The sequence below is a fragment of the Dama dama genome, chromosome 27, assembly GCF_033118175.1.
Source record: "Dama dama isolate Ldn47 chromosome 27, ASM3311817v1, whole genome shotgun sequence".
Lineage (NCBI taxonomy): Eukaryota > Metazoa > Chordata > Mammalia > Artiodactyla > Cervidae > Dama > Dama dama.
The window spans coordinates 60,314,053-60,340,450 of record NC_083707.1 but is presented as its reverse complement, the minus strand read 5'-3'; the positions used below and the strand labels follow the sequence as shown (position 1 = coordinate 60,340,450).

General features: G+C 36.6%; 1 protein-coding gene across 5 annotated transcripts in view; it reads right to left on the bottom strand.

The window, feature by feature from the left end:
* Positions 1–423: 423 nt before the first annotated feature.
* Positions 424–26,398, bottom strand: part of RELCH (RAB11 binding and LisH domain, coiled-coil and HEAT repeat containing) — a 111,794-nt gene continuing 85,819 nt past the window's right edge. For 2 of the 5 annotated variants that reach the window (XM_061130674.1, XM_061130676.1), the window contains 7 exons: positions 23,413–23,495; positions 22,546–22,609; positions 20,998–21,136; positions 16,913–17,029; positions 13,554–13,642; positions 10,049–10,119; positions 424–2,571 (listed from right to left, as the gene is read on the bottom strand). In XM_061130674.1, coding sequence (XP_060986657.1) covers positions 2,451–2,571; positions 10,049–10,119; positions 13,554–13,642; positions 16,913–17,029; positions 20,998–21,136; positions 22,546–22,609; positions 23,413–23,495 — 684 coding nt within the window. In that variant the 3' untranslated portion in view covers positions 424–2,450. Of the gene's footprint in view, positions 2,572–10,048; positions 10,120–13,553; positions 13,643–16,912; positions 17,030–20,997; positions 21,137–22,545; positions 22,610–22,812; positions 22,896–23,412; positions 23,496–26,398 lie in introns of those variants that run through there. The other 3 variants (XM_061130675.1, XM_061130677.1, XM_061130678.1) reach the window with 2 other exon arrangements.

Here is a 26,398-nt window from a genome sequence, read left to right as displayed (position 1 = left end):
ATGGCTGAGTAATATTCCATGGTGTATATGTACCACAGCTTCCTTATCCATTCATCTGCTGATGGGCATCTAGGTTGCTTCCATGTCCTGGCTATTATAAACAGTGCTGCGATGAACATTGGGGTGCACATGTCTCTTTCAGATCTGGTTTCCTCAGTGTGTATGCCCAGAAGTGGGATTGCTGGAGGCAAGGATATACAATGGAAAAAAGACAACCTCTTTAACAAGTGGTGCTGGGAAAACTGGTCAACCACTTGTAAAAGAATGAAACTAGAACACTTTTTACCTCTGTTTAAAAAGAGCGAGGATGGGAGTTTTCCAGCTTGTTTTGGAAGAACACACCCAGTTTCATGATTAGTGTCTGTCTTGTCATTAAAGAATATATTTTACAGTAGAAAGCCATGTGAAAATAAATGTAAAGTCTTACTGACATTAAGATGTTTAATAGCATAATAAGAGGGACTCGAAACACACTGCATATCTTGCTGGCTGGTGCCTTTCACGAAAACCTGTTAGTATTTGGATAAATGGATTCACAAATTAATAAAACTATCACATTAAAAATACATTATATTTATTCACCAGGTAACAAACATACTAATGTTACTATGGTTCAAAGCAAATGAGAATTTAAACATTTTTTCTTTAAATCATCTCAGAAATGTTTTCATTTTATACAACACAATGCTTTTTAAATAAAAGTAAACTAGAAGAGGTAATTTATAGAGATTATATTCCTAAATTAAAATATATTTAAGTGAATATACAGTTTCTCATTTCAGTTTGCTTGGCTGGAGGATATAGTGTTTCAAAATGAAAATAAATACACATAGCCAAAATCAAAACCAAAACAAGTATGCAAAAACATTTTATTTATAATAGATCAACATTTTTGACATGAAAGGAAGCCACTTTCAATTTCTCAGGAATGCCTAGAATCCAACAGTTTCCATAAAGACTAGCTAACAATTATTTCACTGTAGGTTAAAGAAATAATTTCAGAATAAACTTTTTAAATGGCTCTGCCTATGGCAATTTATTTTTTATAAGCTTGAATGTGTGGTAAGCTAGCTTTGCCCAGGAAGTGAATGTAATCCAACTATATTCCAAGTGTATTAAAACCAGTTTATACAACAGACATGACAATCACCCATGTGTATCAGCTGTGCTCAAAAGAGAATTCTCTTTACCAAAATAGGCATTTTTCAAAAAGGCCTCACATTAAACCCTTAAACCAACCACCTCCCTCTATGTCCAGGATCACTCTTTTCTACTTCAAGTTGCGTTACTTGACAGACAATTGTCAAATTCCAGTGGAACTGTACACTGACTTAAGACTCTATGTGATATATATCAAACACAAGAACAGTCACGGACTTGAAGAGACAGGTGATGACTGTGACCTATTAGTGAGTAAGCCAATGTCATTTTTTGTCTAGAGGGGAAAAAAGCAGCCCCCAAATGTCCTGAACTTTTCTGTACCTCTCTGTAACACAGGGGGTAAAAAGATAATCTCTGAAATTAAAATTCATCAGAAAATTTATCACCTTAAATAGAATGTTTTATGTAAATAAGCATTAACTTTTAGGTCCGAACCATACTTTCTTCTGTATTTCCACTTGGGAAAAAAAAGTCACAATTATTAGCTCTTCTTACTTACATTTAGTTTGAGTGTTTAAATCTACTACACACCAGTTTGTGAAACTCACCGTGGTTACCACCCGCCACGCGTCATGTGCTCTCTTTCCTCAGGTAAGTCCATCGTATCCATGTAAGTGACGGGGAGATTTAAATAGCACTTAAAGAGCATTCATGAGGGCGCTGAAGTGTTGACAGTTACCTTGTTATCCGTCGCCTGCAGGACTGGCAACCCAGACTCACCGCGGCACTGTAAGGCTGTGTGAGCGGGGCGCACGGCCCCACAGACGCGCACACCCAAGTCCAAAGGCACGAGTGATGCTGGTGGCTCTCCCCGGTCAGCAGCTAAGACACGACCCAGAGTCTGCGTCCTCCCTTCGTAACTTAAATACCTAAGCAGCCTCCGTTTTCATTACTTTGTAACAATGACTTCAAATTTACATTATTTTAAGTACCATTGTAATAGCTTAGTGTATCATACAAGTATTTGCTAATATCCCATCCAAAAATTAAAAAAAAAAACCTCTTCGCTATATATATATATAATATATAAAAAAAATATTCTGAAAGACAAGAACATAGAGGGGGGACTTGGTACAGACTATCAACTCAGTTTTTTTTTAATCACCACAGTTGGAACTCCAAAATTAACAGATATACAGCAATAATCAAAAGCAGTGCAAGTATCTTTGGAGGTTAAGATAAAATTATAATGCAAGAACAAAGAAATAAAAAAGGCAAGTACTTCAAGTACAAGGAACCAGTCTGCTTGAGGTCCATCTTAGTGTTTACTGGGGGCTTCCTTCCCGCTCTTACTTCTTTCTCTGAAACACGTTGGCCAGCATGGCACCTGATGTTGTCAACTGACCCATTTTGTTCAAGAACTTGGTCTTCGTATCTTCACTCACTAAGCTTGCAGCAATTGACATTGAGCTAGGAAAAAGATTTTGAAATTTGTGTAAAGCAATTAAAAAATGAAAAGTATCTATTTTTTCCAAGTCTTTAGTAACAGAACATTAAGAAGTACATCCTGAGCTGGCATCACAAAAGGGAACTCACACCTACAGAGCAGAGCTTTTAGGTGCCATAGTAGGTTAGTGGCTTTGGTGTCAATCATGTCTTGAAAGGACATGTGTGGTATAGTGATTAGAAGCAACTCTGGAATGAGACTGAATTTTCAGTTCTGTCATTCATGAGCTGTGTGACTTTGGGCAAGTTATTTAATCTCTGTTTCCTCATCTATTAAATGAACATAATTCTAGTACCTACCTCATAGGGCTATTCAAGGATTATAAAGGCTTCCCTGGAGGCTCAGCTGGTAAACAATCTGCCTGCAATGCAGGAGACCCAGGTTCCATCCCTGGGTCAGGGAGATCCCCTGGAGAAGGGAGGGGCAACCCACTGCAGTATTCCTGCCTAGACAATTCTATGGACAGAAGAGCCTGGTGGGCTACAGTTCATGGGATTGCAAAGAGTTGGACATGACTGATCCGACTAACACTTGGTCCCCTGATGAGTATAAAGTGCTTATTAGCAATGACAGGCATGTAATAGCAGGTGTAAGTGTTATTCTTCTTCTTATTAGCATTACTTAATTCTTATAGCAACCTTGGAAGATAGATATTATTCTTATCTTCACAAATGAGTAAACAAAGCCACCCTGAGGTCTTATACTGTGCCGGTAACAATCCTGTGACGTATTCCTGTGTGTGTGGCGGGGGGGGCGGTGGGAAGAAGAAACATGTAATCACTCGCCAACTGCACTAGTGTCGATCAACGTGAAATCTTCTTTCTCTTTGGCCAACCTTCTGTGTAGGGAGTAAGCACAATCTAAATGACTACTAAAGACTGCTGATACATCGTACTACTGAACAAAGTATTAATCAGGGACATTTTTCAGTGATTCAACAATTGTGCTATAATAAATAGACTCAGGAGTCCAGCTTACTGGCTTCGTGACTTTGGCCAAGACGCTTTAAATCACTCTGATTCAGTTTCCTCCTCTGTAAAATACAGTTTGCAACTGTTACTGCAAAATACCTTGAGGTCTACGTAAGAGAATATGTCTGACCCTGTCAGAGACAAGTGAGTGGCGAGCCAGGTACAGGAGCTCAACAGATGTCTGTTAAATCTACACATGGAGTAAGCGCTGCTGCCAGCCTTCAAAGGTGTGCGCCGTGCGTTACTCAGGTCAGCAGCTGACCACGACAGCCGTCTTGAAAACCTCTTTTTCCTTTTGCTCTTCCACCAGTACCTCCAGCTGGTGTGTCCCCGTGTCTCTGACCCCTCCTCTCTTGCTGGTGTTTCCCTTCCCACAAGTACTCCTCCACCAGGCTCAGTATCTGACTCTAGTTCTTCAATTACAAAACATGCTCATTCTCTATGTTTCAAATAAATTTCCACAGGATGACTCCAAAATCTTTATTGAAACACAACACCTTGCTGAGGGCCAGAATCATCAGCTGTTGTATGCTAGATAAAGTCAATGTCCCAAGCACTTGTTTCAGACCCTAACTTTAGAAATAAAGAGCTCCAATACTTTGGTCACCTGATGCGAAGAACCGATTCACTGGAAAACACCCTGATGTTGGAAAAGATTGAGGGCAGGAGAAGGGGGCAACAGAGGATGAGATGGGTGGATGGCATCACTGACTCAATGGACACTGAGTCTGAGCAAACTTGGGGAGATGGTGAAGGACGGGCAAGCCTGGTGTGCTGCAGTCCATGGGGTTGCAAAGAGTCAGACACGATTTAGTGACTCAACAACAACAACCCCATTTTTATTTCTTTCCTTGCCAGTAGTTCTATCATTTTCCTCTCTTCCTAGCAGTGAATATGATGGCTCTCAAACTATCATCAAATCTTGTGACTTTATAACATCTCTATCATTTACTTTTATTTCTAATGCCAATACTTTACAACTGGATTATTCCAACAATCTTGGATCTGGGCTTCTTGTATTAGTCACTCACCACTTAAATAATCACTTCTTTATATCACACCCCTTCTCAAAATCTTCAGTGGCCACTTACTGCCTCCAAGATAAAATATGCATGGGATTCAAGAAACAGCCATCTAATTCTTGTGTGGGTGTGTGTTTTAAACCAACCATCCCCAAGTAACTCCTCGACTCCCTTGAGTCATGTTTGCCTAGTCTAACTGTTTGAACTATTCTCAACTTAAATATCCCTTCTTTGCTGTCTAGCCAAGTTTTAAATTCCATGATGCCTTTCCTTAACACTGTAGGTTGATGGTACTGTTTTCTTTCTGTAGGAAACAGTGCTAAGTCAGAAGATAAGGTTTATTTTAGTCTGCATCTAGAGAAACAGGAGACATGGTTCAGATAATATTCGAGATACCATCAAGTCACTGATTCTAAGAGGAGCACAACAATATGCTAAGGAGTCTAGAAACCAGGACATGAAAGTGAAAGGAGTGACCCAAGTTTAGCTTGGAGGAGAGTTAGCAGGCTTAAGACACCTTCCTATGAAAAGTGAAACATGATATACATCTGCACAGCCATGTACACCTACAGAGACCTACTGAGGCACATCTCAATTATCTGGGGAACTTTTTGATGTGGATATCTAGACCTAACCCCAGTGATTCTGATTTTTTCCTTCCAGGGTAGAGGACATAGGTATGTATTTTACAAAGCTTTCTAGTAAAGCACCACTGCATTATAGCATTTTTTTGTTTGTTTTTCTGAAGAGTTTGTATTTTTTATTACTTTGACAAAAGAGTCTGACTCCGACCCCTTGCCAAAACTTGTTTTAGAGAGTAGATGTTACAGGAAGGGAGACTTTAACTCAGAATATGAAAGGAATTTTTAAAAAACCAAGTGGTTAAAAATGAAATGGACTGCCCTGTAAAGTACTGTCTTCTTACTGCAGGCTTTCAAGGAAATCTTAGACTTTTCCATTGTAATTCATAGCTTCCCATTACTTGTTGATTCTGCATCTATAGAACCTCTTGCTTCTGGCCTACTTTAAAAATTATTTATGTCCTAGAATACTTCTCTCTCTGTCCACATCACTCTATCTTACAAGTTGAAGACCACTACTCCTTCTCTTTTAAATTCCTGTTTGATTTTTTGACACCACTCTGAATTGCCTCCTAATTCTTAGCAAAGCTTCTCATGAAGTGAAGTAATAGTCACTCAGTCGTGTCTGACTCTTTGCAACCCCATGGACTGTAGCCCACCAGGCTCCTCTGTCCATGGGATTCTCCAGGCAAGAATACTGGAGTGGGTTGCCATGCCCTTTTCCAGGGGACCTTCCTGACCCAGGGACTGAACCCGAGTCTCCTGCACTGGCAGGCGGATTCCTTACCACTGAGTCACCTGGAAAGCCCAAGCTTCTTCTAGATGCTGCATTTTAAACACAGGTCTAATTTTATATCTGAGCCCTCTTTCCAAGTGAGATCATCCATCCACCTCCACTCCTCTAATTACCACTGATATTCTAATAGTTCCTAAATCTCAGTAACTGCTTGCAGTGGTTTTCTAACTGTACTACAAACTGTAAATAAACACTTCTCCTGAGAATAGCTCCACTTGGCTGTACTGTGCCATCATCCAACCTGGAAATCCTTAGATTCTAGTTCTCTCTTAGTCTAATCTGTTGCCAAGTTAAACTGAATTCATATCTGAATATATCCTGAATCCACCTTAATTCTCATACTCACTGTTAATATATATGTTGAGTAATGAATACATGAGGATTCATTATATCATGTTTAGTTTGTGTCTATTTGAAATTCTGTGGAATAAGTATTTAAAAAAATGATAATACAGAAATTTGAATAATACAGGAAAACTATGATTATAAAAGTGAACTTTTCTTTTTAAACGGAAGGTCAGATAACCAAAGGCATCTCAGGAAGGTACAGAGATTTCTTTCTTGTAAAACTCCTGCATGCTAATTTACGAAAAGTCATTTAGAATGTATTTCACATACAATTTTTCTCAATTTTGGTCCCAAACCTTTTACATTTTAAACTAATAAGGCATCAAAAATGTTCATATTAAATGTACAAAAATGAACAGAATTATATGCTTTAATGTTAACTTTATGGATTTCGTGTTCAGAGTAGAAACCTATTAAAGTATTTCTATTTTATAACTTTCTATGGCTAAAATGATAGAAGAGCTCCCACCATTCAAGGAGACTAAGGCAACAGTTCTGACCTGTGGTAAGGGGCAAAAGACTCTGTGTGTGTGTGTGTGTGTGTGTGTGTGTGTGTGTGTGTTTGTGTACACGTGTGTATTGGGGTTGGGAGTGTGGAGGAAAAGACTGTGTGTGTGTGTGTGTGTGTGTCTGTGTCTGTTGGGGTTGGGAGTATGGAGGATTTTCTGCATGGGTACCTGGCCTGACAAGCTGAAATACATATTCCTGGTAGTTAGGTTTATAAAGGAAACACCTTTGAGTTTTTTATGCCTAACAGATTCCATTTAAGATTAACTGTTCAAGGTTACTTTAGAAAGAGTACAACAGACTATTTATAAATTACTTCCTGTCCTGAAATGACCAACTTTATTCTTCACATCTATGTTCATATTTTAATTTCACTAAATCTTTGACTCTAATTAGTTTGGTTAGAAGCATGTGACTAGAACATTCACATGCTGACAATCCTTTATGCAGTGAATCACATTAAATGTTACAACTCTTGTCACAAATTTTTAGAAACTATTTTCACCAGTGATTCCCAAATCCAACTACCTATCAATATCTCTTTGGAAGCTTTTATTTATTTTCTTTTTTAATATTTTATTGAAGTATAGCTTATAAGGGTGTCCCTGATAGCTCAGTTGGTAAAGAATCCACCTGCAATGCGGGAGATCCTGGTTCGATTTCTGGGTCGGGAAGATTCCCTGGAGACGGGATAGGCTACCCACTCTAGCATTTTTGGGCTTCTCTTGTGGCTCAGCTGGTAAAAAATCTGCCTGCAAAAGTAAAATTAAAAAAAAAAAAAAAAAAAAAAGAATCTGCCTGCAACGTGGGAGACCTGACCTGGAAAAGGTCAGTTTTCATTCCATTCCCAAAGAAAGGCAATGCCAAAGAATGCTCCAACTACCTCACAATTGCACTCATCTCACACACTAGCAAAGTAATGCTCAAAATTCTCCAAGCCAGGCTTCAACAGGACGTGAACCATGAACTTCCAGATGTTCAAGCTGGATTTAGAAAAGGCAGAGGAACCAGAGATCAAATTGCCAACATTTGCCAGATAGTTGAAAAAGCAAGAGTTCCAGAAAAACATTACCTCTGCTTTATTGACTATGCCAAAGCCTTTGACTGTGTGGATCACAACAAACTAAGGAAAATTCTTCAAGAGACGGGAATACCAGACCATCTGACCTGCCTCCTGAGAAATCTGTATGCAGGTCAAGAAGCAACAGTTAGAACTGGACATGGAACAACAGACTGGCTCCAGATTGGGAAAGGAGTACGTCAAGGCTGTATATTGTCACCCTGCTTATTTAACTTATATGCAGAGTACATCATGAGAAACGCTGGGCTGGATGAAGCACAAGCTGGAATCAAGATTGCCGGGAGAAATATCAATAACCTCAGATATGCAGATGACACCACCCTTATGGCAGAAAGTGAAGAGGAACTAAAGAGCCTCTTGATGAAAGTGAAAGAGGAGAGTGAAAAAGTTGTCCTAAAACTCAACATTCAGAAAACTAAGATCATGGTATCTGGTCCCATCACTTCATGGCAAATAGATGGGGAAACAATGGAAACAGAGCCTTTATTTTCTTGCGCTCCAAAATCACTGCAGATGGTGACTGCAGCCATGAAATTAAAAGACACTTGCTCCTTAGAAGAAAAGCTGTGACCAACCTAGACAGCATATTAAAAAGCAGAGACATTACTTTGCCAACAAAGGTCTGTCTAGTCAAAGCTATGGTTTTTCCAGTAGTTATGTATGGATGTGAGAGCTGGACCATAAAGAAAGCTGAGAGCCAAAGAACTGATGCTTTTGAACTGTGGTGTTGGAGAAGACTCTTGAGAGTCCCTTGGACTGCAAGGAGATCCAACCAGTCCATCCTAAAGGAAATCAGTCCTGAATATTCATTGGAAGGACTGATGCTGAAGCTGGAACTCCAATAATTTGGCCACCTGATGCGAAGAACTGACTCATTAGAAAAGACCCTGATGCTAGGAAAGATTGAGGGCAGGAGGAGAAGGGGACAACAGAGGATGAGATGGTTGGATGTCATCACTGACTTGATGGACATGAGTTTGAGCAGGCTCTATGAGTTGGTGATGGAAAGAGAGGCCTGGTGTGCTGCAGTCCATGGGGTCATAAAGAGTTGGACATGACTGAGCGACTGAACTGAAGTGAACTGATAGATATATACAATATTATGTAAGTTACAAGTGTACAATATAGTGATTCACAATTTTTAAAGGCTATATTCCATTTATAGTTATTATAAAATATCAGCTATATTCCCTATATTGTACAATACATCCTTGTAATTTATTTTATATACAATAGTTTGTTCCTCTTAACCTTCTACCCCTATATTGCCCCTCCCCCTTTCCAGTAACCACTAGTTTGTTTTCTGTATCTGAGTCTGTTTCTTTTTTGTTATATTCACAATCCTGTTGTATTGTTTAGATTCTGCGTAAATGATATCATACAATATTTGTCTTGCCCTGACTTATTTCACTTGGTATAATACCCTCTTTTTTATGGTGTAGTATTCCATTATGTATGTGTGTATACACAGACATACACACATCTTTATCCATTCATCTGTTGATAGACACTTAGTCTGTTTCCTTATCTTGGCAATTGTAAATAATTTTGCTATGAACATTGGGGTGCTCGTCTCTTTGAATTAGTGTTTTGGCTGGAAGCTTTTAAATATACAGATCTCTAGGCTGACTCAGACGGAGAAGGCAATAGCACCCCACTCCAGTACTCTTTGCCTGGAGAATCCCATGGACGGAAGAGCCTGGTGGGCTGCAGTCCGTGGGGTCGCTAAGAGTCGGACACGACTGAGCGACTTCACTTTCACTTTTCACTTTCACACACTGGAGAAGGAAATGGCACCCCACTCCAGCATTCTTGCCTGGAGAATCCCAGGGACAGGGGAGCCTGGTGGGCTGCCGTCTATGGGGTCGCACAGAGTCGGACACGACTGAAGCGACTTAGCAGCAGGCTGACTCAGAAAGATGAGGGCCCAGAGAATGAGGCAGAGATCTGAATTTTAAATTCCCTGGATGGTTTATGGATTAGTATGTGTGAACTGCCCATGTAAAGGCTTTTCTTGCCTTCTAAATTAATTACCACAAAACAACACAATATAAAACACTTTACCCAGTGACAAAAATTTTATGTAGAGAAATTAAGGTTAACACAAAGCCATAAAAAAGAATTAAAGTCTTACCCTTGAGGCTCTTGGACGGTCTTGTTCTCTACTTTTTGTTCACATTCTTTTATCATGGAAGTTAAAATAACCTGATTTAAAAAAAAATTGACTTTAGTGAAATATAGGTAGCATAGTAAAATTAAAGCTTTTAATTGAGTATTTAATATTGCCATAAGCTAATGCGTTAATTAAAAGAGGAAACTTTTGGCAGTTACTTTGTTAAAGGCTTGCCTCTTGTTTGTTCTATTCTACAGACAGCCTTCATCTTTGATGCAAAAGTCCTGAACAAAATACTAGCAAGTTGAATCTACCTTCATATATTAATAAAAGAATTATGCATCATAACTAAGTGGGATTTTTTACAGGAGTTCAAAGGTTGTTTTAGCATATAAAAACCCATTAACATCAAATATTGTGAGAATAAAAACCCATAACTATGTAATCATCTCAACTGACTCAGAAAAATATATTTAACAATATCCAACCAACCCTCATGATAAAAATACTCAACCAACCAGCAATAAAAACAAATTCCCTCAGGTTGGTAAAAGGCAACTATAAAATGTTACAAAGCACAATATGGAAAAAGCTAAAAAGAGGGAAAAAAAGCAATTCCCAATCATAATTTTAACGTCTTTCATAGCTGATAGAACAAGTAGATCACAAAAAGTTAATACAAATGTAAGAGAACTGTCTCATAAAATTAACTCTCTCTACCTCATGAAGCAAAAATCCATGGATCAATAAAGAAATAATGGAAATGAGAATGTTATTTGAACTAAATGATAACAAAGCTACGATGGTGCAAAAGGGATGTGGCTAAAGGAACACTGAGAGCCTTAAATTTATGTATCAGAAAAGAAAAGTTAACAAGTAAAAAATCCAAGCTTCCTCCTTAAGGAGTTAGAAAAAACCGGGGGGGGGGGGAATCAAACCTAAAGAAAGCAGAAGGAAATAAACATGAAAATAGCAGTCAAACTAAAAAACAGAGAAAAATCAACAGTCAAAAGTTCAATATTTAAGAAGGTTAATAAAATTCATAACCCCTAACAAAACTGGTTTAAAAAGAAAGCAAAAAACAAATTAATATCAGAAGTAAAAAGGTATAGAGCCTACAGTAAGGAAAAGGGATAAAAATACAGTAAAAGTATTAGAAAATAATATATTGTTTACTATAATATAAATGGTGACTTTCCTGCATTTGAAACTTATTTAAAAAAATCCAGAGACATTTTATTATTAGAATTAAAAATGAAGTTTCTCAGGTTAGCCAGACATAAATTCAACATACAAAAGTTATATACATTTTTATACACTGATAACAAAGGGTTAAAAAACATATAATCCTAAAAAAAGTTAGCATTATAACATTATAAATATAAGGTGACAGTTTTTTTCAAACGAAATTATAAAACTTTATTGAAAGACATTAAAAGAGATCTAAATAAATGTAAGATACAGTATGTTCTGGATGCGTGCATGCATGCTCAGTTGCTAAGTTGTGTCTGACTATTTGTGACCCCATGGACTGTCCATGGAATTTTCTCAACATTACTAGAGCAGGTTGCTTTTTCCTCCTCCAGGGTATCTTCCTGACCCAGGGACGGAACCTGTGTCTCTTGCACCTTTTGCATTGGCAGGTGGATTTTTTTTTTTTTTCTTTACCACTGAGCCTTCTGGGAAGCCCCATGTTTTAACACTCAAAATTATGAAGTTGATGTCTCTCCCAATTAATTTATAGAATCAATTAAACTTCATCAGAATCTGAACAAGATCATTCTTGGAACCTCGTTTAATGCTAAAATTTACATAAAAATGATAAGGGTCATGAAGAGTTCTAAAAAAAGGACAGGATGCTGAACCTGCCTGTTAGATTTCAGGACTTTTTAACAAGCGACTGTAATAAAGACAGTTCATCACAATGATACAGTTCATATCAATGTTATAATAAACAAGAAGGAGATGAGCAGAAAAAGAATGCTCCCGAGTAACAGATGCAGGCATACAAAGAAACATCAGATACGACAGAAGTGGCACTGCCAATCAGTATAGACATAATGAACTGTTCCATAAACAATAATGGGACAGTTGGTCATCTGTATAGGAAAAAACATAATTTACGCACTACCTCACATCATACATAAAAACTAATTTTAGATGGATTGTGAATTTTACTGTAAAAATACAATTTTAAACATTTTAGGAAGAAAGTATAGGAGATCACGTCTCAGAAAGATTTAATCAATCTATTAAAATTAAAAATCAGTGTTCAAATAGGCCAAAAATATGAAAAAAAATGGGAAAAGATATTCATAAAATACAAAATGAACAGAATACTGGTATTCCAATTATATAACAAACGTCAAAGAAATAACAGGGAAAAATATAATCCAAAGTGAGAAAAATGGGCAAAAAACCTAAAAAGGCTTTGATGTTAGTAAGCACATAAAGAATTCCAAGTTTGAAAACAATCAAGGAAATGCAATGAAAACCATCATGAGATACCACTTTATATCTGCTGAATCTAAGGCAGTCCCAAAGCACTGCGCCCTGACACAGACAAGAGTAAAAGGCTCCGCACCCCGGCGGGGCTGCTCCGTAGGGCACTTTGATCCCAGTGAGCTCAGACGGAAGCTTTGCTGGCCGGGCGTGCCGGTGGAGATGTTGTGCACTGTGTGAGGGCTGGGAGTGAGCGTGGACTCCCGGCAGGGAAAGAGAGGTGTGGGGAAGGGATAACGGGAAGGCTTTGGTTTGGTTTTGTTTTGTTTAGGACGGGAGAGTCAAACATGGTAACAGGCTAAAGAAAAGCTGGTAGAAAAACTGATGACACAGAATAGGAAATAAATGACAAAACAGGGAAGGAAACTGTGTCTTCCGTCCTGAGGACACAGGAAGATAAACAGAATGAGAAGCGTTATGAGGAAATGGAGACAGAAAATAGAAACTTTGCTTCTAAGAAAGCTGATGGTCTAAGATAATACTAAGATGTACAGTATTTTACAGATAAAAAGCATTTCACATACTTTCCTTGCTAAATTCTAGACAGTATGTTATGCCTACTTTAGAGAACTGAAGAGAGAGATGCAAAAGGAGCTGCTTAAGATCTCATCACTAGTTAACAAATCCGTAAAATGACACTGAACTAGATTTGAAAAAATTAAGCACAGCATATCATAATCAGGCCTCACACGAAGAGGAATGAAAGTCTGTATAGGAGATAATGAACTTCCCAGGTGGAGCTAGTAGTAAAGAAACCACCTGCCAATGCAGGAGACATGGTGACACGGCTGGATCCCGGGGTCAGGAAGACCCCCTGGAGGTGGGCATGGCAACCCACCCCAGTGTTCTTGCCTGGAGAATCCCATGGACAGGGGAGCCTGGAGGGCTACAACAGTCCACGGGGTTGCAAAGAGTCGGACACGACTGAAGCGACTTGGCATGCATGCATACACGTATAGGAGATATTAAAACACATGAACACGGCACTGATAATCACAATGGCTTAATCATGACAGTAGCTTACTTCGTGCTCTGGAGAAAGATGTTCCATGTCGATTCGTAAACATCTGAGACCAGGTAAAAAGTGATTAACCATTAAATCCTCTGAAATGACTTGAGAGAAGGTAGTTAAGAACATTTACAAAAACCAAACTGGTATGTCCAACAGGACAACAGAGGCAGATCTCTTAAATGAGGATTACGGTATAACTGATCACGTAGAGCCGACAGGCTTCCCTCAAAAGCTCCATCCTCATCTGTTGGGTTAGTTACTTGTCAACAGTCAACTGTGTTTATTGTCACAAATCTCTTCATGTCAGAAGCATTCATTATTGTAACAGCACATAGCTTAATAACATGGTATATAGACATAGGAAATAATAAGAGTGAAAATGAAATCATGAAATTTAATTGAATGTTTAAAAGAGGATAAAAAGAAAATTAATATTTCCATGACAATTAAGTTGAAAGTCCAGTTGCTTAAAACATTGCTGTTTAAAATATTATGCATATTAAAATAAAAAGAAAAATACAAAAATCTAGAAAAATTCAGTATCCATTATCAGAAATGTTTCTGGATTCTCTTTAAACAAACTTAAGCTGAAATTCATAGACAATTATATTACAAATGTGATTATTCTAAGAAGGCTGATGTTTAAAACTCTAATCGCAGACTCACAAAAGAAATGCCTTAACTACATCAAAAGATTGGTAAAATAAGTTACATTTATGTGTTTTAAGTTAAGAAGTTACCTTAGGTATATATCATTTTCTTGATTTCTTACTTCAACCATTCTGTTAAACTGACCCATACTGGTCCTGATTGAATTGGGCAAGAGAGGTTTTGCTGTAGTAAGTTTAGTACTACCTATATTTCTTAGTCATATGAGTTTTAGTTGATTATATGACATTGAAAGGAGTCAGGAAAGCAGATGCATTTCTCAAGAAAACAATTCACCCTGTTCATGCACATTACTTAATGACACTTTCTCACCTATCATAGTTGTGAGCCATTTAAAAATAGTTCTTATTTAATATTATACCATATTAATATTAAAGTGATAAGTGCCAGTAAATGACTTCCCCTATAAAGATGAGCTGATTTTTCTGAACTAAATTATAATAAACTTTATTAAGTAAAAAAATCCATATAACTACTGCCTTGAAAATACAGTTATTTTCAAGAGAGAGAGGAATAAAGCCTCCTCTCTACCTACTCACTGTTTGGTCCTCTTCCCTATGAAATCCCACAGTCCTTCTTAGGATTTGGAAACTTACAGATCATTTAGTCCTATCTGATGTTAGAAACCACCTCTATCTCATCCGTGAATGATGGTCATAAGGCCTCTGACTGCCTACAGTGACAGGATGTTCAGTTTCATAGAAGAGGTCACTGTACTTTTAGAGAACTCAGAAAGCTCTTCTCAGACCACAGGCCTCGCTGCGTGTCAGTGTTTGCTCCGCACCTTAGTTACACAAATGGGCCTACGTTTTTTTCTACATAACAACCTTTAAAATAATTTTCGCATTATCTTTTCATCCCTAAACCATTTCTTTTCCAAGTCAAATATTTCAAGACTCCTTCAAACTTTATATTAAACATCATTTCTTGATGTAACACCTTGCCAAACCTATTAAAATAAGATGTTGTGTTCTATCAATTCAGAATGCAATGGAACAGCAGGACAGACATAGACAATGTGCTTTTCTTAGTGGCCATAACTACCCTGTTGACACAAGTTCTGACTCAGGTGGAACTACCTGTACAGGGTCTGCTGTTAAGATGAGTCTTCCCTTACTGTGCTGGTATAAAGACTTTTCACCTCATTCTCTCTATGGTAGTATTCTGCACATACCTAAATATACAGTAACACTCCTATACAGACGCCTGTGCTTTTCAGAAACCACTGCCGTGTCCACTTGGAAAATTAGGTTTACAGAGCTAAAATTTTTGATCTTTCTTTTTTTGACTTTCTCATTTTCTTTGAGGCATATTCCTTTTGAAACTCTAAGAAAATATAAAATTACACGTTAACTGTTCACTTAAGTTTGTAAACATCTACTTTCGCAAAGTTTAGGAAACAGGCATAAACATATCCATGTTATCTTTGATATGCCACTCTGACATGCCATTATTACTTTCTTGTAAGGGTCCTGTCACTTCTCCATTACTAACGAGTCCTTCCTTGTGAATTCACAATGATCACTTCCTCTTTTTGCTTCCTCTATCTTCTCTAAGTTGAAAATGCCAACTAGATAAAGTAGGAATGATAGTAAGTTCTGCTTTTACTGGAATTAAACTTGTAGAAAATCTATGGTTAGTTGAAGCAAAATTATCAAAATATGGTATCTCTGCCCATTATATAACCTATATTATAAAAAAGTAGCTTATAGCAGCCACGTTACTAGGCAATTTGCAGTAGAGTCCCAAAATGAAATACTCTCAACCATGCATCAAGCTTCAAGTTTTAACATTTTGAAAAGGACAAGCAGCTCCTTAACACACGGTTGTACATTTCTACTTTCCCTACCATCATTTTTTCTGTCCCAACCATAATTCTCTGATTATGTTGTATGGCACATACTTTCACAGTTCTATTCAAGTGTTTAGTGTTCACTCCTTTTTCAATCTTTTATTTCCCCTTTCCAGGGCTATTCTGCTTTTAATGGGAAAGCCTGAAAGCTGGAGTTCGCTCTGCCCATCATTATCTTTACTTCCTTCTTAGTTTTATTTCATTTTTATTTCTTAGCTTTATTTTATTAGGTCTAGGATAGTAAAGAGAACATTTAACAGGATAGCTAAAGTTATTGTTGTAGTCACAATTTTGCTTTTAACTATTAAAAAAGAGAAGTCACTAATGTCTTCAAGTTTTAGTTTAATCATTTATAGAAAGTAGTGAGTGACATGGGTTACATGATCTCTGAGCTTTCCTCCAGTTCTGCTATCAATGCAAATGATTAACCTGGGTGGCCCCGTATTTTTTTTTTCAATGAGTGATATGTCTCCAAGAGATAATCATAGGATCATAAAGGTGGTTAAACATTCACTAAAAGTGAATGCCAGGACACAGACAAGGCTTCCTTTTGATTAACAGAGAAGCCTCAGCTGTAGCTCATTTGTGGCTTTAGTCATACAGCTGATTAACACAGATAAAATTTTAGTGTTTTCAAAACTACAGAACATATAAAAATAGTTATCAAGTTACTTTTTAAAATTAAGGGATGGCCAGAATGCAGAGCGGGGCAAGTCAACTCAAATTTTTAAACTTCTACTCTACTTCTTAGTTGAACTGAAGAAAAAATTCTACTTCTCAATCTTTAACAACTGAGGTTCACTGCAAAACTGATCCTTAAATGTAGATACACATAATAAAGCAAGGATACAGCAACAGGAAAGTGCACTGTAGGCTTCAAAGAGATGGGTGGCAATATCCAGTCTTTTAGAATCCACAATTTGTAAGTTGTTCACCAAGGCTAACTTATGCAGATGCGGTATAACAACTGAAAAGAGAAAAATAAATTATTAATTTTAACCTAAAATATGCTTTATCCATTAAAAAAAATAATATTTTATTTTATAAAATTTCATTTTAATTTTGGATGACTTCAAAAGATCACCCACATCCTATACTTGCTTTTTCTTACTAGGGAAGAAAGCATGTTTTTTCAGAATAAAGAGTGATCCAGAATTTGGGAGAAACAGATTACAGCATGCCATTATAACCTAATTGTGAGGATGTACACAGGTCATTTGGCTTCACTGCAATTCAGTTTCCCAATCTGAAAAATGAAAACCAAATAAATAAATGTAAACAACCTACCTCTTGTGTTATTATTATAAAGTTTATATAAATCAGGTATTACTGTTGCTATTAAAAGATAAAATACAGTATACTTATTCTCTTTCAATATCAAATTATTTCACTAATTCATGAAAATATTATTGGCTTTAGTTTCTCAAGTTCATAGCAAAGACCAATGTCAAATAGCCCAGATGGCTGAGTCTTCAAGTCACTCAATGGGCTCAATATCTGATATCTCAATGAACAGCATAAAATTTCAAAAATACAGACAACACAGTATTAAAATAAAAGTGATGGCGCAAGAAACAATGACCACTTAAGTAACATTGAGCACCCCTACTGCCTAAGATCATGATCTCTAAATACCATTTCCCACTAAAACCAAGGTTCCTTGGAGAAATGGCGCCAGGGTAAATGATTATCAAGTTGTTGATCACAGGGTCCCTTTCTCATCCCTGCTTAGCTGGGGGACTCAAAATGTGGTTCATAAGCACATATTCTGACCAACTGCAGTGACTTCTTTCATGTTTACATTGAATTTGCATAGGTTAAAGCCATAATCTCCTTATCAAAAAACCTTCTTTCTCAATAGATCAGCACTATAATTATAATCTTTAAGCTTACCTTAGTAAATGTTAAAAAAAAAAAAACAACCCACAAAAACTTAGGACAACAACAGCCATTTTTAGGGGACTTTTTGACTTGTCAAAAATGGTAACAACATACTTAAGAGGTGTTCTAAAAACATAAGTATAAGACAAAAACTTCAAATATTCATTGAATTCCTAATGAATTCACTGAAACTTTGATTCATTAGCTGGCATGCTGAGGCCTCAACAAAATGGTGGCTCTGAGACAGTCTCTCAAAGATTCTTTATTTCATTTCTGCCCAAACTTACCTTCCTTGCACTTGTTTATCTATAAAAGCGTGGCCTCTCTATTCATTCTGCTCATTCTCTGTTATTTCTTTTTTTTTTTTGTTATTTGTTATTCAAGCAATCCTTTCCTCAATGTTTTTCTCAGAAACTCAACAACCACACTACACAATATCCCCTTAAAACTGCTCAACTAGAAAACAAACCTAAATAAGTTTCTTTAAATTCTAGTCTACTGACAGTTAAAGGTGATCATTTAGGATCTTCCCAAATCTCAGAAGATAGACATTTATTACAGAATTCAACATTTCATTATATAAGTACTGTCCTGGGTTACCACATCTGTACCAACTAATTCACTCAACTGTTAACCCCTCAGATGGAGATAAATGGTTAAAAGATTTAATAACCTAAATGTGAGTATTTCTACAAATGACCTTCAGTGGGCAAGGAAAATAGGAAACACAACATAAGGCCACTTCTGGAGCCTTTCACTTAAAGATTCAAAACTGCAAACAAAGTAAAGATAAATCAATAGGAAACTTTAAAAAAAATAGATTTTAGTAAAGTTCCAAAATATATTCTGGGGTAGATCCAATAGCAAAAATGAAGGGAATCATGTCCTCTCTTTTTATAAAAGGGTTGAGATCTAAAATAAGGAACTTAAAAAAAAAAAACTGATTTGAAACATAAGACTGCCATGTTAGAAAATCTCTGAAGTATGACTGAACATTTTCAGAGAGCCTTATAAAGTTAAAAAAGTGGAAGACAAAATTCTATCATAGTCTGAAAAATATTCCCTGGTGGCTCAGACAGTAAAGAGTCTGCCCGCAATGTGGGACACCTGAATTCTTTCTCTGGGTCTGGAAGATTCTCTGGAGAAGGAAATGGCAACCCACTCAGGTATTCCTGCCTGGAAAATCCCATGGACGGAGGAGCTGGCAGGCTACAGCCCATAGGGTTGCAAAGAGTTGGACACGACTGAAAGACTTCACTCACTCACTGAAAAAATCAAATGGCCCCTGAGATAAAAATCAAAACCAAAAGGTCCTGTGATAACTAAGAGTTGGGAAAGAAAAAGGGCCACTGGATGAACTGATATCTTCTATTCTCTAAGAAATAGAGGGGGAAAAGTTCAAAAATATCACTCCAAGAAATAGCAGTTACTACCCTGCAATTCTCTGATCTTTCTCTAATTCCTAATAGTAACTGTCTATACATACAGATAGATAACAATATAGCATCCTTGTCAATATGGGTTCTACTTTGTCTACCATTCATCTTATTAATACAGGACATTAAGTTCCTTGGGGTAAAGTTTTAAAGCAAAAGAGAAACCAACTGACTGAGTAGTAAATACAAAAGAAAAAAAAAGTTTTTTTTTTTTTGTCTTAAAAAAAGAAAAAAGGTCTAGTGCCAGAATGTGAAGGAACTGTATAAAACACACCTGTCCATCAATACACAGTTAACCTGTAGGAGGCTTCAGGGACAATGGTCACTACACCCATTCAAACAATGGAAACTGCTATTCTAGTGCCAGAATGTGAAGGTAGACTGTATGAAACCTACTTGTCGATCAGTACACAGTTAGCCTGTAGGAGGCCTCAGGGACGACAGTCACTACACCCATTCCAGCACTGGAAACGGCTATTCTCAATCCTTTCTCTAGCCGAATCTTGTTATTTTGGGATCACTGTGAAAAGAAAATTTCTTTTTTCTATGTAATGTGTCTGTCTTTCTCTTGAATGTACATAAAAAGGTTCGATTGTGTTCTCAACAATGTGGCACCCACCAAAGGTCCACTATTTAGCCTATTCCTTGATTCAATAGCCAAGACCTGCTTCAGGGCAATTACACCATCAGTAAAGTTAGTCAAAGCTCTTGCAGAGGGTCATCTGTAAATCTGATGTTACTATGATGAGGAACTAACCCTACTGCTAACTAAAATACTAAACATTTTTCTGTTAACTAATTGTGAAATATGTGAAATATTACTATTTCCTCCTCATGTTACCAACACTATTTCCCATCGAGAAATAATCTTATGATTGTGTTTCTGTAGCTCCATAAGTGTTCATGCCCTTTTGGACACTGCAGTCCAAATCCTGACAATATTTTTGGTGATAATTCTTATAAACTGACTTAGGAAACCAAGCCTGTGATCTTTTCAAGAGCATGTCAAATGGTTAAAAATAAAAGGACTAAGATGTAGCAGTGATAATTGTCATGCTTTTGGTGAAATAATTACTGGATGCTTTGATACCCCTCAAATTGTTATCATAAAGTTGAGGCTCACTGTAGAAGTGACACTACAGAAACTGTAGAAAATGCTTTAGCAGATCATTATGCAGATTATTTAGCAGATTGACAAGCTGTGACTTAAAACAAAATTGTCGAATGGCATGCTAAGTGGAAGAAAAATGTACGTCTTTCATAACATGTCTAGAAACACATATAAATTTCCTTAGAAATAAGAATTAAATAATAATCTCTAAATATAAGGAGCACAGTTATTTTGAAATTAAGTTATTAAGAACTGTTCTAAAGATAACTTGAAATTATTTACGAGTTACTTTTCATATGTCTACAGGATACAGTATAAGAAACCACTGAGTAATACCAATAGTGATCAATCCCCAGTAAGAAACTTGCTTCAATTTTAGCTTTCAGTGTATGAAAGACAAAGTGCAGAAAAGGCTTTAACACATGACATATCCACAGAGAAACTTATGGTTTTGCTCTTGCATGTCAATTCAGGAAAAAAAGAGTAAAAAAAAAAAATGCAACTTACACTCATCTCGGAACCTTGGTTCTGCATTAGGCCCAACTCTACCAAATGTTTTTATGATCTCTGTATGCAGAGAATATTGGTCTTGATATTGAGGGTCTTCCAGGAAAGAAGCCAACTGCATTTTCACTCTTTCCAGCAACTTAAAATTGAATATTATATAGTCAAATTGAGAGAAAGATACACACTAAACATGGGTTGCATCACTGGATTCAAATGACTTATATCAACATGAGTTGAAGTTTGAAATTAAGTACTTCTTTAGTCTTTCAGCTCAGAAAAGAGCCTATATTTTTATGTTTGCCAACTCTTTTTTTTTTTTTTTTTAACACAAATGTTCCCTGACAAACTGTAGAAAAGATCCCATAATATTTAGGGAAAAAGATAAATGTATGATGATTTTGTGTCTAAGTCAGAATTCTTAAAACAGATCACAGTGTAAGTTACCCACTTATTCACCTTCTGAAAGCAATGAGTCATTAGTGACTTATATATTACTCATATTTCCCTAAAAGAAGTTTTTATTTTGGGATTAAGAACATGTTGAAATTCTGCCAAGACTGCAAGCTTTGCAGAATGATGTATTTTTTTATTTTGCTCCACCAGTGAAATATATATATATACATGTAAGTGAAAAAACAGAAAACACTTTTTCCCACAACTAACAAAGTTGTTTAGTTTTTTGTTATAAAAAAATCTCTATGACAAAAATTTTACAAAACAGTTTATATATATATATATAATTTTTTTTGTGTGTGTGAAATGTCTATGAGATGGAAAATCTTGTTTTCCATTTAAGTGGCTAATATGTCCACAAATAATTGATTTTCTAATGTATAGCATTTTTTCATTGTCCAAGGAAATGTCCAATCTAATAATGGAGAATAACATTCTGATAACATTTGATAAGTGTCTAATAGTAAATGGTGCAGACAGAACCGAACAAATTTTAGATCACACAAGTTTCTGAATCAAAATATACTTTGAGGGAGGAAAACTTTGGTAATCTCCTGAAGCAGGCATGACAGAACGTTGTCCTAGTGAAGTGGACTGCAAAAAGATGACACCAGTCCATGACATGACTTGCAGTCTGATATGAATGATAGTTACAAGAACATAGGTACCTCTAGCCTCCATTCCCGAAACTGAGGAAACCTGTTCCCTTCAAATCTGCACGTACTGACAATCGGGAATTTATGCAGACTATCCAGAAGTCTACTGAATGAGAGAAGTCTGTGAAACTATACCTGCTGTGAAGGACTATTCAATACTGCAGTATCCAGACCAGCTCAGAATAGAACATCTGAGAGCTGGCTTATATTGAAGTTTCTAATTGAGAAGAAAGACCAGAGACAGCCTTAGCATGTGAAAAGATACTTTTGGTAGGCTATTATATTTTCAAATACTGAGATCCCCTCTGGCCCATAATTAACTAAGAAATAAAATGAATGTATATCTTCCCTGCCCCCAATCACAGGGTATGTGTATGGTCATGTGCTTTCATTACCTCAGCAGTACATACAGATTAAATAAATTCCACTCATTTCCTACCTCTCTTTGAATAACTGTTTCCATAATCGTGCCAAAGGCTGGAATTGTAGCAATCCTGACAGAGCTGTTAGAATTAAAGAAGAAAAAAACTGACATTTTCTTTGAGACGAAAAACTGGTTATTATTAAAGTATATATCAAGGTAAGTACAAGGTAAATATACTGTATTAGTCGCTAGCAATGACAAATTAAATAAAAAAAAGCAGACCAAGAAGAATGCTCAAAAAGACAGACAGGATAACTTAAGGTCGCAGTCTGTGGAACTCACAATTCAGGATCACTGGACAAGGTAACAAGGGCCGGAGCAACCCGCTTGTCAACTAACGCTTCACTCATGCCTCGAAGAGTCAGCTGTAAACCAGTCAACATGCAATAAAAAATGGTTTGGTAAACTGGAATGAGAACTGGGTTAGCTGTGACTGAGGATGGGCAGGCAGACTCACTGGCCTTTCTTGGTTTAGTCACCCACACGAGACATTAAAACGTTAAGCCTCTGGTTCATGCCACTATACTTACTGGTAACAACATGTTAGTGAGATTAGCAGAGCATCCCTTCTTGGCTTGGAAGAAATAGTCCATCAGCATGTTTTAAGTTTTGGAGATGTTTATTGAGGACCAATACTACTAATAACCCTTTCAATATATGGGCCTTGTCATCAGGTTTATTGTGAAGGTTGACTTAAAAAACAAAAACAAAAACCCATACATCAATAGTAGTATAATAGTTTAAAATCAAGTTAGCATAATCCCATATTATTATTTTAAAGAGTTAAACCTACTCTTCAATGAATTTAAAAGCTGATGGTTATTTCTTTACAGGCACGTTTTGAAAGGGGTGCTGAAGGTAAAAGGCAAGGACGACACTTACATTTCAGGGTCACTGGAGAGAGTTATGAGAGCAGGAACAACCCTCTGAGCTACCAGAGTTTCATTCACCCCCTTCACCAACAGCTGATTGGTCAGCGCAGGGGGTATTCACAGGTGATGCATGGAAAGAACAAACAACAATGCCACGGGGAGAAGAAAGGCACAACCAAGAGAAAGAGAAAACACAAAAGCAAAACCAAAATTAGAAGCTAAGCCAATATTACTACTGGAGTGCTTAAAAAAGGCAGAGAACGCTTAGGAGGAAAATAAAGCTTCCACAGCCTAGCAGTCCCCGAAAACAGCTTGTCACCAATTCAATGGCAATTTGTACTTTTGGTCACATAGTCTACACAATTTCCATATTCAATTAAAAAGCAATTTAAAATAAAGATTTATTCTTTATTATTATTATTTTTTTAAAGAAGCAAAAAAGACGACATACTGGGTTCTACGGTTAAATTTTTTAAATAAATCTGGTATAATTTTATTTTGACCAACAAGGTACAAACTGGACTGTCTTTAAACCAAACTCAAATGGCGAGCAGCCACCACTAAATTGCTTTTGACTGTTCTAAAGCACGTAAATTTAAAAATCACATACAAAAATTCCCAGTCTTTTACATCACAGAGCTTTCTTTCTTGAGGTACAGAGACCTAAGACAGCCTAGTGCAAAGGAGTTATTTCATGTGGGCCTCAGACCTGGGTTCAGACTCTAGCTCTCCACTTGCTAGGCACGTGGCCCCACATATATTACACCATCCCTTGAAACCCAGTTTTCTCATCTGAAAATGGTGACTATCATCTACCTCCAAGGATCACTGCACTACTAACTGCACATAATACACTTAAACACTGTGTCTGACAAAGGCTAGGCATTCAAGAAATGCAAGCGGAATTATTATGATGACTCAAAGGATGTAAGATTCGTGATACATTTAGAAAAAGAAATTATTAATTAAAAAATGTTTCTGGTTGGTCCAAGGAGTTAATGCTTACAAATAGCTCATTTCTCTAAAATCTCAAATTAAAAAACAATATGATAACCACAATTAGACCTATTTCTATAATCTAATCATAAAACAATTTTTTTCAGCAGCCAACCCTAAATCGCAGAACAAGAGGACAATATTGAGCTATATGCATTTTGTTTTTATAGAAATCACAGCATTTTATGAGCTTCAACAGAGAAGGGTAACACCCTAATCCTATAATCTCAATTTCAGAATGTAAATACAAGTTATTAATCTTAAATGCTAATTAATCTCTTCACCTTGTAAGGGAACTAGTCCTCCAAGAAGATGACAGATGTCATGGGATTTTTAGTAACAAAAACCCAACAGGTACTTTTGAATCCGCTTCAGTATTCTGAAATAATTTTTATTTTAACAGAACCATGGATAATTTAGACAGGAATAAAATGACAAAACAATTTCTGTTACTACTTTAAAAGCATTACAGATGTCAGGTAGAAAGAAATAGGGGGAAGAAATTCAAATACTGTTAAGTAAAACTTTCTTCTCTGTATCATTTTATAAATAAAAGGGCATCCCTGGTGGCTCAGATAGTAAAGAATCTGCCTGCAATACAGGAGACGGGGGTTCAATCCCTGGGTCAGGAAGATCTCCTAGAGAAGGGAATGGCAACCCACTGCAGCAATCTTGCCTGGGAAATCCCATGGACAGAGGAGCCTGGCAGGCTACAATCCATGGGGTCACAAGAAGTTGGACCGTTAAATAAAACTCTCTTCTCTGTATCATTTTATAAACAAAATAGCTTAGATTCAAATCAGTAAAGTACATTTTGAAAGGTTTATATTGTGCCAGCCAAAAAGCCTTAAAATGGACTCATTCACTGGTCTTTAAAAGCCCATGCCTTCTTTGAGTTGTGGTCTTAATATCACTTGCTTTATTTCCTTATGACTGATGTAAGCAACCATTGTCTGAAGCTTCTTTTCTGCATCTTTTGGGAAGTCCACCGTGAGACACTAGCAGTCACAGAGTCGCTCTTGTACACCAGCCTCAGCATAAGCCGTCACAGCAGAACGCACCTTCTCTCATTGACACTGACTGGGATTCCCCTTTTTGTCCTGCTGTCTGAACACGCAGAGCTAAACTCAGTGTTCAGTTTCACTAAGTATCCAATATCAAGTTCCCGATATATCCATTTCTCACTTTCTTATCAAGAGTTTCTGTTCTGACATTAAAAACTTAAAGAATTTTAAGTGCCCCTTTTTTACATTTTTATTTTGAATTAAGTCATTTTTGGGTGGCAGGGGAAGCAAGCATAATTGTAAATTATAATGTATTAGTATCAAAAGAAATCTTATGAAATAATTAATCTTTTAATACAATTTTGTTTAAAATTAGGCTCATTGAAAAAAATAATTTTAATTTTTCCTGATGACTTTTACTGGCATGCTCAGTAAAACTACTTTTATCATAAATGAATTTGAAAAAATATTGAAATAAGTCTCTCAAATTAGACTCAGAAATTCATAATCAACCTGAGAACACAGAAAACTGCTTAAGCAAAAGTATAGTTTCCAACCAGCACTGACAGCAGACATAGAAACCAACACCAGACAAAAGTCACATGTAAGAAATAAGGCAGAAAAAATACAAAAACAAGTAAAAAGGGAGGAGACCTCATTTTCTTTAAACTGTTTTCATTTATATGGTATGCTTCATCAGTATATATAGACACATTAGAAATAAATGGTTTAAGACAAAGAAATAGCTCTTATGGTCTTAGAATACAATTCTATGAAGAAAGTATATTAAAGAAGTATGATGCTCTTTTCTTTTGGGGGAAAGAGGAGGCTAAAGAAAGACTTCCTTCTTTCATGGTAATAACTTTTCAGCATACTGAATAATCAAAAACTATTTGTACCTAAAAGGAACTTATTATGCTAGGCCTCTAGCTAAATTTTTAATTTGGCATTTGTCTTGACAAAGAACACGTGATTGATTTTTTGGATCAAATTTGT